Source organism: Sciurus carolinensis, chromosome 13 (genome assembly GCF_902686445.1).
Source record: "Sciurus carolinensis chromosome 13, mSciCar1.2, whole genome shotgun sequence".
Taxonomy (NCBI): Eukaryota; Metazoa; Chordata; class Mammalia; order Rodentia; family Sciuridae; genus Sciurus; species Sciurus carolinensis.
Genome location: NC_062225.1, coordinates 37,092,399 through 37,111,931, shown reverse-complemented (window position 1 = coordinate 37,111,931; position 19,533 = coordinate 37,092,399). Strand labels below are relative to the sequence as shown.

Here is a 19,533-nt window from a genome sequence, read left to right as displayed (position 1 = left end):
CTAGAAAAAATGACTTCTGCCATGAATATTGAGATTGGAATCTTCAAATAATTCTCTAACCAGTATTTTTTTTAAACCTGAGAGACAGGGCAGGAAAAGAAGGGGTCATAGGAGGGAAAGAGACAAGGCTGGGGACTTTTTAAAAAAACTAATAAAATTGGGCACGATGGCCCACAGCTATAATCTTAACATCTCAGGAGGCTGACACAGGAGGATTGAGAGTTCGAAGCCAACCTCAGCAAAAGTGAAGTGCTAAGCAACTCAGTGAGACCCTCTATCTAAATAAAATACAAAACAGGGCTGGGGATGTGGCTCAGTGGCCATGTGCCCCTGAATTCAATCCCTGGTACTACCCCCGACCCACCAAAAAAAAAAAAATTAATGAGTTCCGTATTACAATTTGTTAACAGGTACCACAGAGCCTCTCACCTTCAGTTTATACCTCCTCTAATAGGGGGCTTTCTAAAAGCCCTGAAACACATTTTTATGCACTGACTTGAAATTAGTTGGACACCGAACTAGACAAAAACCAGAATTTCACAGGACAAAGAATAAACCAGACCAAGGACTGAAGAAAATTGCAAATGAAGGTCTCTAACATCTGCTGTTACTCAGCACCTCCCTTCACATCAGACATTCCTCCTACTCTGAAAACTGCCTTGTTCATCTTCCCCTATGGGATATATTTCAACTCAAAAGAAAATACAGAGTAATAAAATCCCTTCCCCAGAAGCAAGAGAACACCATATTCTCTAGAACTAGGCACAGATTCCTGGAAAAGCTACTGTTATTTCATTCTCATAATAACTTAGATGCTTTCCCTCTTGGTTTTCATATCATCTTAAGGAACTGATTTCTTATAGAAACAGCTTTGAAAATACTATGACAAATAGATACAGGGCTACCCTAAAACAAATCTGGAATCCCCACAAACTCTAATTCCTTCCCTAATAGCAACTCAAAATCTTAGGCTGTGTCACCCTTAAAATTAAAGAATTACTATCTGATTTTAAACAAGTAAATGTGCTCAAAAAGTACTGTCTTTGAACATGCGATTCAAACAAATTTCTAAATACAGAAATAATTATTTGATAGAGTGTTTGCCTGGCATTCATAAGATTCTGGATTCTATCCCCAGCACTCCCCCAACAAAACACACACACACACACACAATGAAATGAAAGGTACAAATGGTAAAAAGTATTATATTCAGACCCACAATGTCTCCAGCTAAATGCAGTTGAGTAGTGTTAATATGGCACATTATTAAATAAAATACTTCCACAAAACAATTTTTAACACTACTATTAAATAAAATACTGTTAGTTTACAGAAAAGCAAGAAGTATCCAATTATAAACTTTGATAAAGGCTGTAAGCAGTTAACAATCAAAGTCCATTTTTTTCTATATCTGGCTTTTAAATGCTTATCTTTTCTGATTATCCGATTATAATAGAAAAATAGGTAGCATTCATAAATATTAATATAAATATTTAATATATAATGTATAAACCATATTTTAAGAAAGCATGATAGAAAATTTATAAAAAAAAAAAAATAATAATATATGCATAGTGGTTCAAACTATTACTGCTCCTAATAAGGAAGCATATATATATTGGAAGGTTAGTGCTATATACCTACATATAAAAGTTCTATCTCGACGGTCAGAATTAAAAAGTCCTGGGGCTGAGGATATAGCTTAGTTGGTAGAGTGCTTGCCTAGCATGCATAAGGCCCTGGGTTCAATACCCAGCACCACTACCAAAAAAAAAAAAAAAGTCCTTTTTACCCTGTATCACAAACAATTCCAATAAAAATTTTTTTTTCTCTTTAAGAATTATTCAAAGTAAAATTGACAATGGCAGTTAAGTCTTTTTATTTATTTATTTATTTTTGCAGGGTTGGTGATCAAAACCACAACTTATCATATGCTAGCCAAGCACTGTATTACTGAGACACACTCCTCCCCTTAATTTTTCTTACCACATTGGTATAACTGGAACACAATACCACTAAGCTATTTCAAAATTAAACTCAATTTGTTGCAAACACATAAAAGTTTTTATTAAAAATGGAGCAAATGAGGACTGGGGCTGAAGCCCAGTGGTAAAGTACTTAAAGGTCCTGGGTTCAATCTCCAGGAGGGAAAGGGGAGGGAAGGAAAAGTATCATTAAAAGTAACCCTGAAAGACTGTGGACTGGTCTAATCCCTTTTCTGGAGGGTAATGAAAGCAAAGAGTAAATAACTGAAAAAATAAAAAGTAAAAAATTCCTAGCAGTGAATTAATACAAAACCACTGTGTTTATAGACAGAATGTGCTACAATTGTTTACAAGTGAACCTAAAGTTAGTTTTACCTCTTAATCATAATTATTTATCCATTTTTAATTAGTGTCTTGTAGACATCCACATGGTGAGATTCACTGTGGTATATTCATATATGTACATAGGAAAGTTAGGTAAGATTCATTCCACTGTTCTTCCCTTATCCTATCAATCCCTCTTCCCTCCCCCTCAATCCCTTTCCTCTACTCCACTGATCTTTCATTTCTGCATTTCACATAAATATTGAGATCTACTAAACAAAGAACTGAAAGGATTACTTATCATTAATTAAAGATATAAAACATTTCTTTCCAAAAAAAAAAAAAAAAAAAACCAAGGGGGGGCAGTTTACTGTGGTTTAAATCCAGGTGTACTTTACTACTGAGTTACATCCCCAGACCTGCTTATTTTTTATTTTGAGACAGGGTTTGCTAAATTGCTGAAACTGGCCTCAAACTCTCATCCTCCTGGCCTCAGTCTCCTGGGTTGCTGGGATTATAGGAATGTGCCAATGTGCCAGTCCCAAAGGTTTTCTGATTAGCTGTAGTGCCAGTTACGTCAAATGAAAGAGCTAAGATTTTTTCAGAGGAGCCACCCTTTCTAAAATTTTTATTTATTTATTTTTATTTTTTGGAGGTGCTGGGGATTGAACCCAGGGCCTCATGCCTACTAGGCAAACATTCTACTACTGAACCACATCCCCAGCCCTCAGAGCAACCACTCCTAATGCCATTCTTTATGTTCTCAAACAGATGCCAAAGGAAAGAAAAGCTTTTCCACCTTGTTTGTATGTCTCTTATACATCCTGACCTTTCCTCAACAGAATCTATATATTTGCAATATTGTTTGACCTCTCCTGCTGACTTCAAACAGATTGATGGATTTGGAAATTACATATTGTGCCTTATTCCCATAACCCATATTCCAGCCACTTGTCCCAATCAACTAAATTGTGTAATAACGATGAAAGTTTTTTTTTTTTTAAACTTGGGCTTAATTTCAAAATCACATTGTTGATCATATTTGATGCTTACATAGATTGCTTGAGACTAGTAAGCACCATAATCAATAACCAATCTATACCATCCTAAATTTTTTTTAACTAGTAAACAACTTTACTACACATTCTACACATTGATATTGCTTTCCATGGTATATATCTGAAAGATCTTCCTTCTCCTCCATACCCTCAGAATTGAGCCTCTTGAATAATCTTAAATTAATCTTAATGAGGCAGACATCTTGCAGTGAGCCATAAAGTTTCTAGTTGGGAAAAAAAAAAGGCAGAAAAATACAGATAAGGACTATAACATTGTTTTAAAAATTATCCTTCAGTAAACTTTACTAGCTTTGTCAGCCCAGTAAACATTTACTGTGATGATAGTGATGTTTTCAGTGATTTATCTTCTTGCTCCTAAATGTTCGAAAGGGATGCTTGGTAAAAGATTACTTCTTTTGTCCTATAAGGAGGTACAATTGGTGGTCTAGAGGACCAACAAAGGTAGCAAGGGAGCAAAATCAAGACAATGAATTGGGCATTTAGAAAAATGTTAAGAGAAACAGAAAAGGAGACAGAGCAAGTTGTCATGTGAATATAATTGCCCATCCAAACAATGTGATTCAAGGGTCTTACTAAGTTATCCAGGCTGGCATCAATAACCTGCAATCCTCCTTCTTCAGCCTCCCAAGTCACTGGGATTGCAAGTGCCACCATGCAAGGTTGTGATTCATTCTTGAGCTCCATAATGCAAATAAAAATGTTTGATTCACCACAACTGGAAAAACAGTGTGGAGTAAGGGGGACACCTTGACATTTATGTATAATTGTAACACATGTGACACCCAAAAACCTTCACCTGAAGACTTCTAGAGCTGATAAGCAAATTCTACAAACAAAATCAACATAGAAAAATCAATAGCTTTTTTTATACACCAATACCCACCAAAAAAGAAATATGAAAAACAATTCCATTTGCAACAGCACAAAAAATAAAAAATAAAAAACACAACCTAGGAATACATTTAACCAAAGAGATGAAAGACCTTTAGAATGAAAATTTCACACTACTGAAGACAGAAATGAAAAGATACTAGAGGATAAAAAGACCTTCCATGTTCATGGATAGGCAGAATTAATATTGTTAAAATACTAATAACACTCGTCACAGAACTAAAAAGCAAAAAGTACTAATATTCACATGCAAGAAGAAAAGACCCAGAATAGCCAAAGCAATTCTGAACAATAAGAGTAATGCTGGATGCATCACAATACCAAATTTCAAATTATGCTACAGGACTATAGTAACAAAATCAGGATGATACTGGTGTAAAAACAGACTAAAATAGAAGACACAGAGAAAAATCCAGATATAATCATCTGATTCTTAATAAAAGCTCCAAAAACATATATTTGAGCAAAGACAGAACTTTAACAAATGATGATGTAAAAACTGAACAACCATATGTAGCAGAAAAAAAATATATCCCTGTCTCTTGCTCTGCACAAAAATCAATTTGAAGTGGATCAAAGACCTAGGAAATAGATCAGAAACTATGCAATTCCTAGAAGAAAACATAGGGTAACATAGGTACAGGCATCAACTTTCTCAACAGGACTCCCTAAAGTTGGAAAATAATAACTAAGAATTAATAAATGGGATGAAAAAAATTAAAAACCGTCTGCAGGATAGAGGAAACGAGTATGAAGAGACAGCCTACAGAACAGAAGAAAAATCTTCACTAGCTACTATTCAGACAGAGGATTAATATCCAGAACATATAAAGAACTCAAAACACACAACACACACACACACACACACACAAAAAAAAAAACCCCAAACCAATCAATAAGTGGACAAATGGACTAATTAGACAGTTCTCAAAAGAAGAAATACAGTGAAACTCCACATCAAGTACAACCACAAGAACAGGATTCTAATTAGAATAAGTTATATTTCGTATGTATAAAATTTCAAAATATACTCTACTGTCATATATATCTAAAAAGAACAAATTAAAAAAATTAATTTAAAAAAAGAAATACAGATAACCAAGAAATACATGAAAAAATGTTCAATATCTTTAGCACTTAGGAAAATGCAAATCAAAATTACACTAAGATTTCATCTCACTCCAGTTAAAATGACAATCACCAAGAATACAAGGAATACTAAGTGCTGGTGAGGATATGGGGGAAAGGTACATTATTCACTGTTGGTGGAACTGTAAATTAGTACAACCACTAAGGAAATTAGTTACGGAGTTTCCTCAATACCTAAAGAATGGAACCAACCAGTTATACAACTCCTGGTATTTTTTAAAAAGAATTAAAAGTCAGCATACTAGAGTAATGCATGTATACCATGTTTACATCAACACAATTCACAATAGCCAAGTTATGAAATCAGCCTAGCTCTCTGTCAACAGATTAATGGTTAAAGAAAATGTGGTTTATATACACAATGGAGTTTTATTTAGTCAAAAAGAACAAAATTATGTCATTTGCAGGAAAATGGATGGAACTGGAGAACATCATGTCAAGCAAAATAGCCTGATTTTAAAAGTCATGGGTTGTACGTTCACTCTCATATGTGGAAGCTAGACAGAAAAAAATTTTAAAAGGATCCTCTGGAAAACAGAAGGGAGATGAGTAGAACTGAGGAAAGGGATTGGGTAGGGGTAAGGGAAAGGGAAGATATTGGGGATTGAAGTTGATTAATTATTTTATGCATGTTATGAATATGTCACAATGAACCCCACTATATTGTTTTGAGTACATTATAGTAACCCATGCAAGAATTATATAGCCATTTAAAATTATTTTTCAAAGAGGTTTTTGTTTTGTTTTGTTTTTGTTTTTTGTTTTTTGTTTTGGTACTAGGGGTCAAACCCAGAGGTGCTCAACCACTGAGCCACATCCCCAGCCCTTTTTAAATATTTTTATTAGAGACAGAGTCTCACTGAGTTGCTGAGACTGGGTTTGAACTCATGATCCTCCTGCTTCAGCCTCCCGAACCGCTGGGATTACAGGCATACTCCACCAAGCCCAGTTCAGTTTTTAAAGACACGAGATAATAAGGAAAGCGATATGTGATACATTAGCCCAAATTTACACATAAAAACTGTGTTAATATATAGTATGATGCCTGAAATAAATATCAATATTTTAATATTTACTTCTGCCTAGATATATCACAGGATATTTTCATTTTTTTATAGTTTTGTGTTTTCAATATTTTCTCTTTAAAAAATTTACATTTATAAGTTGAAAATGTTACATAAAAATTTAATATTAATTCTAATTCTATTAACCCTTTAGCATACCAGTATTCATTTCATATTTATCCTTCAGTTTCTACTCTTCATTTAGTTTTTCTTTGGAATTTTTTTCCAATTTGTCTGTCATTTTGTGATTTTATTGTAAATGTCTTAAATCCTAATGGAATCTAATATAAACATTCAAAATGTTTTTTAAAAAAAGACAATGATTGTCTAATGGAGGTTATTATGAAGGTGAACTGGATGATATACGTGAAGATCTTTATAATAATCAAAACAGCTGTATCTTTTAAATAGTAGCTATTCATTTTTTTATAAAAGAGGGAAACAAAGAGACATAGCAAGTTGCTATGTGAATATAATTGCCCACCACAGAATGTGATTCACACTATTTTCTCCTGCTTGGTACTAAGAATTGAACCAGTACCGGGGCTGTTTTACCAAAAGGCAACATTTCCCCGCCCTTTTTTCTTATATTATTATTTTGAGATAGGGTCTTGCTAAGGTTGCCCAGGCTGGCGTGTTAGAAACCAATAACAGGCTCTGTACGTGTACAAATTGTGCATAAGCACCAATTCTTCAGAATGGACACTAGCCAGTGAAACATACTTGAGTACTCTTCCTGAATGTCAACCCCGGCATTAGGATATGACCCACAGATTCAAAGAAGAAGAAAAAAAAGTAACTTTATACCAAAGATCCTTGTCTGCTTGCCACTTTTCACCTTAAAATGGCTAGGTGTGACATGGGTGGGTAAAGAGGTAGGTGGTACTCAAGCCAAGACTAAGGGTTAATGAGGAGAAAGAAATCCTTAAAGTTTTTCATAAAACCAATATGAAACACTAAAATGGTGACTGTTTAAGTTATGTACCAAAAGCTTAGAAACTCAGAAGGTGAATAACAGAACACAACTTACGGGTTACAGACCACAAAACCATTTGTAAATGGTGGATATTTGATTTTCAAAGTGTATATTGGGTATATTGAAATATAAACAAATTTGTGAATATTTGTTTTCAGGAAAAAGAACAGGCAAAGTTACTGGGTACTGATTGTTAATTTATAAAAATGAATAATTTGCTTTTCACTCATTGAAAGGATTCTTTTATTAGTGTACTATAATTAATATGTTGTTATATATTTGTACATGCACACAATATAACAATATAATTTGGTCAATATTGTTATTCAGTATTTCCCTCTTCTCCTTCCTCTTAGTCCCTTTTCCTCTACTTTGCAGTATCCCTTCGAATTTCTCTCAAGATTCCCCTCACACACCTTTTCTTTCCTTTTCCTAACTTTCACATGTGAGAGAAAATGTGACCCTTGACTTTCTGAGTTTGGTTTATTTCACTTAACATAATGATGTCAAGTTCCATCCATTTTCCTACAAATGACATAACTTCATTCTTCTTTTTGGCTGAATAAATCCCACTGTGTATATGAACCACATTTTCTTTATCCATTCTTCAGCTGATGGACACCGAGGATGGTTTCATGGAAAGGATTTAAATCTCCACTGAATTCTCTAATTTTATATGTGGAAAACTAGGTAAGTTGTTCTACTCACTGGGATAATGAAACTACTACATTAGGAACTATTGGCTTATAATGATTTTAAGAATATAATAAGGGAACCTCCTGCTCTTCCCACTTCTTACCTTACTGCATCTAAGTAAGTAAAGTACCTAACCCTAATAGAAATTAAATCAAAGAAGAATGACTGCAAATTTTCCATAACAACCAGGATGGAGATGCAAATTAAGTCAGGATTCTTCATACAGTTACCTGGGACTATACCAAAAGAAAGCAATATTCCTTTACAGAATTCAAAGAATAAACTAAAAACAGTAGTAAAATGTGATAATAGTGCTCTGATTCCCTACATGCAAAATGAGAGCATTCCTGACCTATAGACAGTAAAATGTGGCTTGAGGACCACGAAAATAAATTCACCAATTGTTTAAACTCTAAATTTTAAGCACTGACCTGGTGGTGTCCATGGGAATAAAGGTGAAACTGTACTAGTCAAAATAAAAGGGTTGCAGCAGAGTTAAGGAGAGACTCTAGAACCCAGAGGGACTCTGGCTCAGTTCAAATACCTACATGTCCTTGAACACACTACTTTATTTCTCTAGATTTCAGTTAACGTGTTCCAAGTACATATGAGGGCTCTTTAGTTGATATATACGCAATTGTACCAAAATTCTTCAATTCATTACCTATAGTTCCACACAGTCTTCATTTTGCCTCTTATTGGCAATGGTAAAGAGGTGAGAGAGACTCTTTGGGGTATATTGGTCATTTCTTTTAGTTGAATGCATGCTAAGATGTTACATAAAAAAACTCCAAAAAGGCCAGGGGCAACAGCACACACACCTGTAATCCCAGCAGCTGTGAGGCTGAGGCAGGAGGATCGAGAGTTCAAAGCCAGTCTCGCCACCTTAGCGAGGGAGACCCTCTCTCTAAATGTAAATATTAAAAAAAGGGCTGGGTATGTGGCTCAGAGGTTAAGCATCCCTGGGTTCAATCCCTAGTACCAAAAAACAAACAAAAACTCCAAAAGGCTTTTAAGGTAACACTTTGTGTATTATTCTGTATCTCCTGACTTTATCTATTTTTAAAAATATTTTTAGTTGTAGATGGACACAATACCTTTATTTTATTTATTTATTTTTTATGTGGTGCTAAGGATCAAACCCAGTGCCTCACACGAGCTAGGTAAGCACTCTACAACTGAGCCTCAACCCCAGTGCCCCTCCTTTCTTTAAATTACTGAAAAGATTAGGAAAAACTTCTGGGGACCTCAAGAGTTTTTACCTAGCAAACAAGATTTGATCTGATGAAAACCAAGGAAGTCAGTAATACGCTGCAATGTGTGGGCAATGGATTACTGCTTAGTGCAACCATAGATTTTTAAATACCTTTGTTAAGAGTTTTATATATAAGAAAAATGAAGTATGTAGTAATGTGAACAATACTTAAAAAAGAGATGCACTGAAGGTTGGCTGGGATCTGTTCAACCTTTTCACAATGCATTTAATGAAGTTCTTCTGAATTTGGCCAAGACTTTATGCTATGCTGTCAGCAACACAATAATTAAAGGTTAATGTGAATAAATATCATATCAAATGTAAAATTTCTGTTAAAAGATAATTTTAATAAATATCATGTAAACACTATATATTAAACAAGAAGTAAATGATAGTGACCTCAACTTTATCAATGTTAGGAATAACATTCTTCACAACATCATTTTAGACACAAGGCTACTTCACATACCACTTCTGTTGATGTTTCTGCATGTTCAGAAGTAACATGTTCTTGAAGAGATGTCTCCGTGTAGCCCATTTTTCCACAATAGGGACAAGTAAAAGACTGTGGCTGCTCTACAGAGAAAGCTTCCCCACCATAGTACAAATCTGAAAAATAAAGTATAATCAAATTGAGATATAATTATTATTAGTTTTTTAATGTATAAAAACATAACCATATGGTATAACAAAGAAAAAAGTGCACCTGAAATATCCACTTTACTCTGCCAAGGAATGCTTAGATGCCTCTTTGTTTATATCTGAAACACTTTTTATTCCCACAGGGCACCAGACTACTCTTTCAACATTCTTTCCCCAGATAGTTACTCTAGCTGGAAAAGAAAACAAAGCAAACTATTTTCTCCCTGCCATAGTCTGAAATGTCCCCCTAAGGCCCATGTGTTAAAGCCTGTGGTACTAATGGGAAGTGGTAGAAACTTAAAGAGGTGGGGCCTAACTTGGAGGAAGTTAGGTCATTGAGGATGTGCTCTTGAAGGGACCTTTGGGACCTTAGCCCCTTTTTCTTTCTCTTTGCTTCCCAGCTGTCATGAGGAGACTAGGCTTCCTTCACCATGTGTTCCTGCATAATGTACTATGCCACCACAGGCCCAAAGCAAAAGAGTCAAATATTCACAGATTGAAAACTCTGAAACCATGAGTCAAAATAAACCTTTCCTCCTTTTAAGTTGATTATATCAGTTATTTTGTCACAATGACAAAAAGCTAATATAATCCTCTTCATTTAAATTTTAAAGTGCTCATTCCACATGTGTATCTGCTTAATGGTAATTAATTTTTCCTTCTCTCTCTACCTACTGTGGCAACAATGATATCAATAGATTTAGGAGAATGTACTACACATAAACAAGTGCTCAGAGGGAAAGAATAGACCACTATGATCAACAGAAAAACTAACTACCAGATGCTACTATTTGTGGGACATAAAATTCTTAGAGCAGAAAGGATCCTAGGCATGCAGTTTTTGTGGATATGATTTGAAAAGGGTACTACCACAATACACTCTGCCCAAATGGGTTATTGAAGAACTAACCAGAAAGAGTCTGTGGGAATAATCTGTTTGCCTCATTAATTTATCTCAGAAAATAAGTCTACTTTTCTCCACTGGTAGCACAAAAGAAAATCAAAACATATTTAAAATGTTACACAACTCCACTTCACTACAAAGAACTGAACTGAGGTCCTCACACAAGTATTCTGCCACTAAGTAAATCATGAAGTAAATCATTTCCTTTAACAGAAGTAAATCATTTCCTTTAACATGAAACTAAGAGAAGAGCATAAGATAACTTTTGTAAGAAGAAGAAATAAAAGTGTTCACTACATGATATTTGTTTATATTCATTCTTTAGGAGCTTTAAATTATCTTAAAAGCATTTACCCATTAGGTATATATTGACAATTTATTATAAGAACAAGATTCGCTCAAATACCCCAGGGAATTTGGGGTAGTTGAGAATAAATGTATATATTAAAGAGCATAACTTCCTCACCCAATGAAGGATATCTATCAAAACCCCACAGCCATTATAGCACTGGTAAAAGACTAGATACTTTTCCCCTAAGATCAGAAACAAGACAAGGGTGTCTACTCTTGCCACTTTTATTCAATATTTTACTAGAGGATCTAAGCAGAGAAAATGAGGGAAGAAGTAAAATGACCTCTATCTGCAGATGACATGACCTTATTTATAGAGAATCCTAGGGAAACAAATAAAAAACTACTAGAATTAATTTCAGCAACACTGCAGTATGTAAGATCTATATTAAAAAAGCAATTGTTTTTCCACATATTTGAAATAACCCAAAAATAAAACAATTTTACTTATAAAAGCAAAAAGAAGAAAATACTTTGGAATACATTTAATTAAACAAGTGCAAAACTTATGTTGATAACTATAAAACTTTGTCAGAAGAAATTAAAGACCTAAATAAGTAAAGATATCTTATGATCATAGGCCACTGATTTAACATTAGTATTATTATAATTATTAATATTATTAAGACTCTCCAAACTAACCTACAGATTCAATAAAATCCCCATCAAAATCCCAGGTGGTTTCTTTATAAAAATTAACAAGCTGATCCTAAAATTCACACAGATATTCAAAGGACCAAGAATACCCAAAATAATCCTGAAAAGGAATAAAAATTGGAAGACCCACACAATTTCAAAACTTACTTTTAAACTAGAAAAGATAGTGTAGGCCTGGCATAAATGGACACACAGGCCAATGAAATACATTGAGTAAACAGAAATAAACCCTCATTAATGGTCAACTTAATAAGAGTACCAAATTCCAATATTCTTTAAATAAAGAACAGATTCTTTAAAAAAAAAAAAAAAAAAAAAAAAAAGGTTCTTTAATGATGCTGGGGCAACTGGATATCCATCTGCAAAAAATGAAGCTGACCCTCTACCTCAATTCCCTATACAAAAAAATTCTGCCAGGCAGTGGAACACGCCTGTATTTCCAGCTATTCAGGAGGCAAAGGCAGAAGTATTGAAAATTCAAAGCACTTGCCTAACTTGTATGAGGCCCTGGGCTTGATCCTAATACAGGGGAAAAATAAAATTCTATTGTAATTCAATCATAAAGGCACACTATGTAATTTTTAAAATGGGCAAAGGATTTGAATTGACATTTCCTCAACAAAGATAAACAAATGGCCAGTAAGTACAATAAAACATGCTTACATCATTAATCATCAGAAAAATGGAAATCAAAACCACCTGAGATACCACTTCATACACTTTATTAAGAAGGGCTATGACCAAAAAAGACAAATACTAATAACAAGTTTTGGCTAGGTAAGAAATTATAACATAAAACATTATAGCTTTTCTTATAGATGAACAATGATTCCTAATAAATTGCAGAAATGATCTGCATTCTAAGAACTAGAGCAAGAATTACTACTTGTGTGTTGCTGACAAGAAGAGTAATTTTGACTTTATTCCTTCTTTACTAAAGCACTCTTCTATTTCATACCTTGTCAGGCATGTATATTTTGGAATGGCCTCACAAAAAAGTAAACTATGATTTAGAGACAGAAATACTTAAAATAAAACAGCACAATTTTTAATGAGTTTTGACCCTCATGTTTGCTATTAAGGATAGTTTTAAAACATTTTACCTTTGCTTCTTCACGCACATACACATAAAATTCTAAATGACCATTTATTAAAATCGTCTTTAAATACTTACCAAAATCTACCCTTGTTAATATGCACTGCATTGGGTGGTCAGTTGTATGCCTTGTTGTTGTTGCACCACTTTCATAACAAGATGCACAAAGATCGTAATCGTAGCAAATTAAACACTTATATCTGCGACCTCGAAAATTTCCTTTTAAACATGCATCACAGCTGACACCTATAAAAAAAATCCTTAATTAGCAGCTATTAAAGTCACTTTCCATTTCATTTTTATGTTTAAGATTCCTTTTACCCCATATATTTGTTCCACAATGACTAAAAACAACATAATAAAAAGATACAGGAATTTCCAGCATTATGGAAGATTCATTACTCAGTATAGTGAATTTATACTCCAAATAAAAATAACTTAAAATGTTTGATGAAATGTGAAAGTCCCTCAAATAAATGCCTTGAGAGGTTAGCCAGAGAATAAAACCTGAGGTAAAGAGGAACTGGTAACTGAAAGCACTAAAAGGGGCTTTCAGTCCAAGAGCATTTGCCAAAGCAGGTAAAAATCTGAGTTGAGATTTTATTTTTCCCCACATTTTTTATTGGTGGCTTCTAGTCCTACATAATGATGGGATTTGTTGTTACATATTCATACATGCACACAATAGCACAATATAATTCACTCCTGTGCATTCCCCACTCCCTCCCTTCCTTCACCCACTTGTTCCCTTTCCTCTTTGGATCTCCATTTTCATGAGATCCCTCGCTGACCTTTCTTTTCCTTTTTCCTTTTGAGTTTCTGCATATGAGAAAAAACATATGATCCTTGACTTTTTGAGTTTGACTTATTTCATCTAACATCATGGTCTCTAGTTCTACCCATTTTCCTTCAAATGACAATTTCATTTGTCTTTATGGCTGAATAAATGAGTTTAGATTTCCACAGCATTGCAGGCTGAAGCACAGGAAGCAAAGATGAAAGTCTGCCAAAGGTGGGTATCTATAAGTAGTTTCCTCATAAAACTGAGACCCTGAATATACCCATATTGGACTCATATCCCAGACACAAAAATCAGCTCAGAAGGCTGAAGTAGGAGGATCTCAAGTTCAAAGCTAGCCTCAGCAGCTTAGTGAGACCTTGTATCAAAATAAAAAAGGGACTAAGGATGTGGTTCATTGGTTAAGCACCTCTGGGTTCAATCCCAGGTAGGTAGATAGGTAGGTAGGTAGGTTGGTTAGGTGGTAAGTAGGTAGGTAGGTAGGAAAGAAAAGAAAGAAAAGAAAAGAAAAGAAAAGAAAAGAAAAGAAAGAAAGAAAGAAAGAAAGAAAGAAAGAAAGAAAGAAAGAAAGAAAGAAAGAAAGAAAGAAAGAAAGAAAGAAAAGAAAGAAAGAAAAGAAAAGAAGGGAAGGAAGGAAGGAAGGAAGGAAGGAAGGAAGGAAGGAGGGAGGGAGGGAGGGAGGGAGGGAAGGAAGGAAGAAAGAAAGAAAGAAAGAGAAGGAAAGAAAGGGAAGGAAGAAAGTAAAAGAATACTGATACATCAATAGGAAAACGACCAATACGAAATTTAAAAAAGGCAAACTGTCAACAAGTACTACAAAGAACAAACGCAAATGGCCAAAAATATATGAAAAGACAATCTCCGTACTGATAAAATATATGGCAATAAGTCAGACATGGTGGTGCACACCTATAATCCCAACAATTTTGGAGGCTCAGTCAGGAGGATCACAAGTTCACTACCAGCCTAGGTAACTAGTGAGACCATCTCAAAATAAAAAGAGCTATGATGTAGCTCAGTGGGAGTGAGTTCAATTCCCATTACTTTAAAAAAAATGCAAATAAAACCATGATAGCTATCATTTCACACCTGGCAGAAAAACTAAAAATCATGATATTTGATACAAGGATCTAATAAAGACACAGACTGACAGAAATGGTTTGAGGAGGTAGCTCAGCAGTAGAGTCCTTGCCTTAAAAAAAAAAAAAAAAAAAATCCCAGAAATAATTCAGAACCTGCTGGTGGAAGTATACCTCAGCTAAATCACTTTGAAAAAATTAAACATGTATACTTCCTATGATATTACAATTTATTCTTTTTCTGTTTGTTTGTTTTTTTGCAGTGCGGGATTGAACCCAGGCCTTGTGCTTGTGAGGCAAGCACTCTACCAACTGAGCTATATCCCCAGACCTACAATTTACTCTTAAATATATTCCCAGAGGAATCTTCTGCAGTTACACCATATAATATGTTCTAGGTGTTAAGGTTACAACAGTGAACAAAACCAAGTCCTATCCCCGAGGAGCTAACATTTCAATGGATGAAAAGTAGCATAAAAACAGAGTAAGTTATGAAACTATGGAGAAAAACTGAGCAAAATATTAGCTTAATATGAAAAGATGATATCTGAAAAAGAAGATGATATATTTCCAAGTTTACTTATTCAAAATAGCTTTCAAGCATGACAATACTTTAATCGGAACAGTAAAAATACTGAACGGGAGTAAATGTCTATTTAATCACTGGGTACAATAACCTTGACAAATGTGGTCTGAATTTAGATGCCAGGAAAGCAAACTCGGTTCTGCACACTAACTTTTTGGTGTGTAGCCTGTGGGACAATACTGTGTGGGTTTGCCATGGTGTAGATGCCTACTGACATATGTAAATGATCAAACCCTAAGGTGATTGGGCATGGTGACACTACTCAGTGTCAATAAAAAGACACTGATGATGCTTGTCCCTTATCTACTCTACTCTTCTGATTTAATTCTAAATTATCTACACGGTTTGCTCCATGGGACAGGGTATTGGTATCAGGCTTTACTTACAGCCTAACCTGGGTTATCGTTCACCACTGTGACCAAAATAGTTGACAACAACAACTTAAGAGGAGGAGTTGTTTATTCCAGGCTCACGGTTTCAGAGATTCAGGGCATAGTCAGTCAACTACACTGCTCTGGGCCTAAGGAGAAACAGAAGAGCATGATGGAGGAAAGCCATGCAGGCTGGTGGCAGCCAGGAAACAGAGAGAGGGGAAAGGGTTATCAACAGATAATATTCCAGGGCACACCCCCAGTGACCTACCAACACCAATCACACCCTACCTGCCTACAGATGCTACAGTTACCACTCAGTAGTACATTCAAAATTATTCACATATCAAGTGAATTAGTCCACTGATTAGAGCTCTCATTTATCTAATGATTTCACCTCTGAGTATTCTTTATGTTATCCAACATATGAGCTTTTCAGGGGACAGCTCATATCCAAATCATAGCACAGCTGAATCTAGTAATAATAATAAAGCCTTTAAAAAACCAAGCCTATACACCCTATCCCCGACATTGCTAGGGATTAAATCCAGGGTCTTGCATACACAAAGTCAGCAACCTACCATTGGACAACATCCTCAGTCAAGAAAGAGACTTTTGGCTGGGGGTTGGAGTTCAATGTTAGAGCATGTGTATAGCAAAGGTGATACATGGGTTCAATCACCAGCACCTGATCCTCCTCACAAAATAAAGAAAAAAGAAACAGGCTGTTGTTGTTGTTCAATTTATATACTATTTTTTGTGGTATCGAGGCTATACGTGTATTTTCTAGCTGCTTAAATTATGAAAGACATTATCACTCAAGGTCATTATTTCTAACACAGACATTAAAGTTTTGAACACGGTTTCTTACAATATAAGAAAGATTTTATAATTTACAAGGCAAGCAGGCTAGAGAGGGTTTTGTGTGTGTCTTTGTGTGTGTGTGTGTGTATGTGTGTCTGCTATCCTTTCTCACTGTGCTTATAACAGCTGTAAATGCTGTCCTTCGATTCCTTACATAGTCACAAACTTCTTAGGTTATTTTTTCCCCCAGTACTGAGGATAAACCCAGGGTGCTCTACCAGTAAGTTACATCCCCAGCCCTTTTTGTTTTTTTTATTTTAAGACAGGGTCTCAATAAATTGCTGGCCTCTAACTTGTGATCCTTCTGCCTAAGCCATATGAGTAGCTGGAATCCCAGGCATATGCCAACACTTAGTTAATATTTAATTTTATAGAACACTTCATATTACCTTTGACATGAAAGTCTCTAAATGAAAGCACAGAGGCATACGTAGGCTTTGCCAGTTTCTCAATAGTAGGCCACTCTCCCCACTCCATGCATTTAGAACCATTTACTCTCCATTTAGCTTTGAAAAGGACATCAGGTTTCTCACTCAAAACAGTCCCTTCTACGTATACCTGTCAGAATTTATGTCATTTTATGGCACAGAATAACAAAACTTGCACCTTTAGTGTTAACCATAGGTAACTTAAAGATTCTTTTGAAAAAAAAAAAAAAAAAACAAGTTAGCTCTTCGCTCATGTCTCTTGGTTAACCAGCGAAAGCTGAAACAGAACAAATACATGGCATGTAACAATCAACTCCTTGACAGAGGAGAGTTGCTTCTGATGAGGTATCAGTAAGTTATTTTTTTGTGAGGGGAGAGTACTAGAGATTGAACTCAGGAGCACTCGACCACTGAACCACATCCTCAGCCCTTTTTGGTATTTTATTTAGAGAAAGGGTCTCACTGAGTTGCTTGGTGCCTAACTTTTGCTGAAGCTGGCTTTGAACTCCCGATCCTCCTGTCTCAGTCTCCCAAGCCACTGGGATTACAAGTGTGTGCCACAGCGCTGCGCTCGATATTTAATATTTAAGATATTAAGAATTAAAGTTTCTAAAGAAAAGTACTGGACAGAAATAAGTACAGATATTCTCAAGTAAAGTACTGCCTTGAGAGTCAGTGACGGAGAACCACTGGCTCAGCACTGAAATCTATCAGATTAAAAATAATTATTAGGGCTGGGTTGTAGCTCCATGGTAAAGCACAGGTTTAGTATGTAGGGGAAAGAAGGAAGGAAGGAAGGAGGGAGGGAGGGAGGGAGGGAGGGAGGGAAGAATAGGTTTCACGTACCATTTGCCTGCAAAACCTGAGTTAACCAAATAATGAAATATGCAATTTGTTGTTTAATAATATAGTTTTAGTCATACCAGATTATAAAGACAATCAGTAGTTTGTAAAATGGTAACTAGCATAAGCCACATAAGAAGATGATGATGGGATATTTATGATCCTGCATCTGATCAAATTCATTTATCTTGCTAGGAAATACAGTTTAACCCCAACTTTGACACTGACACAGGTAAAACCCAAATGAAAAGCACAGTGTATGTCTGCCATTCCCTATCTGTTGTATCTGAACATATTTCTATCCTAGGCATTTTCCTTATATTTAGCAGTTTTGGAAAATAAATACATGAAAGTTATGAACAAAAATCAGAATGCCCTCTAGTGAGTACAGATTATTTAAAAGCCACTGAAATAATATGTAAAAAGTCTTTCTTATTTTAAAAAAATAAAATAAAGAGGTACTTATATTTATTGGTTTTCAGTTTAGTTTTTTAAAGGGGAAAATCTGCCAGGCACAGTGGTTCCTGCTTGCTACCCCAGCAACCTGAGAGGCTTAGTAGGAGTATAGCAAGTTTGAGGCCAGTCTCAGCAACTGAGCGAGACCCAGGAAGCAGGTTTTGCAATGTATGCTCTTCCACTTAGTTTTCTTGCTCAAAACTTCAATGCATTCATTCAGCAATTTAAGACAACCCTTTCTGTACTAGGAATCAGTTTTTTTTCCAGGTGAATTCTGCAAGATTTGTGACATAAGGAGCATCCATCCATCCTTTCCTTATTCACCAAGTATCTATTAAAGGCCAAAATACAAGAGTAAACCAATGTATTTGCTGAAGGGAACTGAGGATGTAGTTCAGTGGTAGGGCATGTGTTTAGCATGCACAAGGCCCTGGGTTCGAGCCCTAGCTACACACACACACACACACACACACACAGTTTTTTTGCTGAGGGCAGAATAGTGAATTTTTGCCACACAGAGCTTACAATCTAAGTGGTTTTAGTAGTAACTTCATTATTTATTATAAGCCAGATGATTTACACATTATTTTATCAATCTTTGCAGAGTCAAGTAGATAGAAAGTGTGATGAAACTTCTTATCTTGGTAGATGATTCAAAGTCAGTTCAATTCTGCACCCCCAAAAGTGAATGAATACAATGGTTGGATATTATATTTAAGGGTTTCTTTACAAACTTTGTCAAAGAAAATTTAATTTGTTTCTAAGTTTTTTTGGATAGAGGAACAACTGCCCAATTAATTGTTCACACATATCCATGCCTAGCCTGCAAACAGAAAACTATCCTAGTGCCAATGGCCTTGATCATAAGTGAGCCTAAGAATAGCCTCTCGGTTTCTTACCTAGAAAGAAAGTTTCACATTACTCAATCAACTGAGATTCAGTCATGATGATTAGAGCTTCTAACTTCTAGAAGAGGTATATAAGGAATGCCTGGAATAATGTAGGAATTCACTGAAAACCTTGCTCAATGAACAAAGT

General features: G+C 35.2%; 1 protein-coding gene and 1 non-coding gene across 2 annotated transcripts in view; both read right to left on the bottom strand.

Annotated features, from left to right (window-relative positions):
• Positions 1-19,533, bottom strand: part of Kcmf1 (potassium channel modulatory factor 1) — a 79,587-nt gene that overhangs the window by 22,501 nt on the left and 37,553 nt on the right. Inside the window, exons 2-3 of the mRNA XM_047522204.1 lie at positions 13,148-13,315; positions 9,889-10,028 (exon numbers count right to left, since the gene is read on the bottom strand). Of these exons, the coding sequence (XP_047378160.1) occupies positions 9,889-10,028; positions 13,148-13,315 (308 nt within the window). The remainder of the gene's footprint in view (positions 1-9,888; positions 10,029-13,147; positions 13,316-19,533) is intronic.
• Trnat-agu (transfer RNA threonine (anticodon AGU)) lies at positions 2,960-3,031 on the bottom strand. The gene has a single exon. It is a non-coding gene; the product is annotated as a tRNA-Thr (tRNA).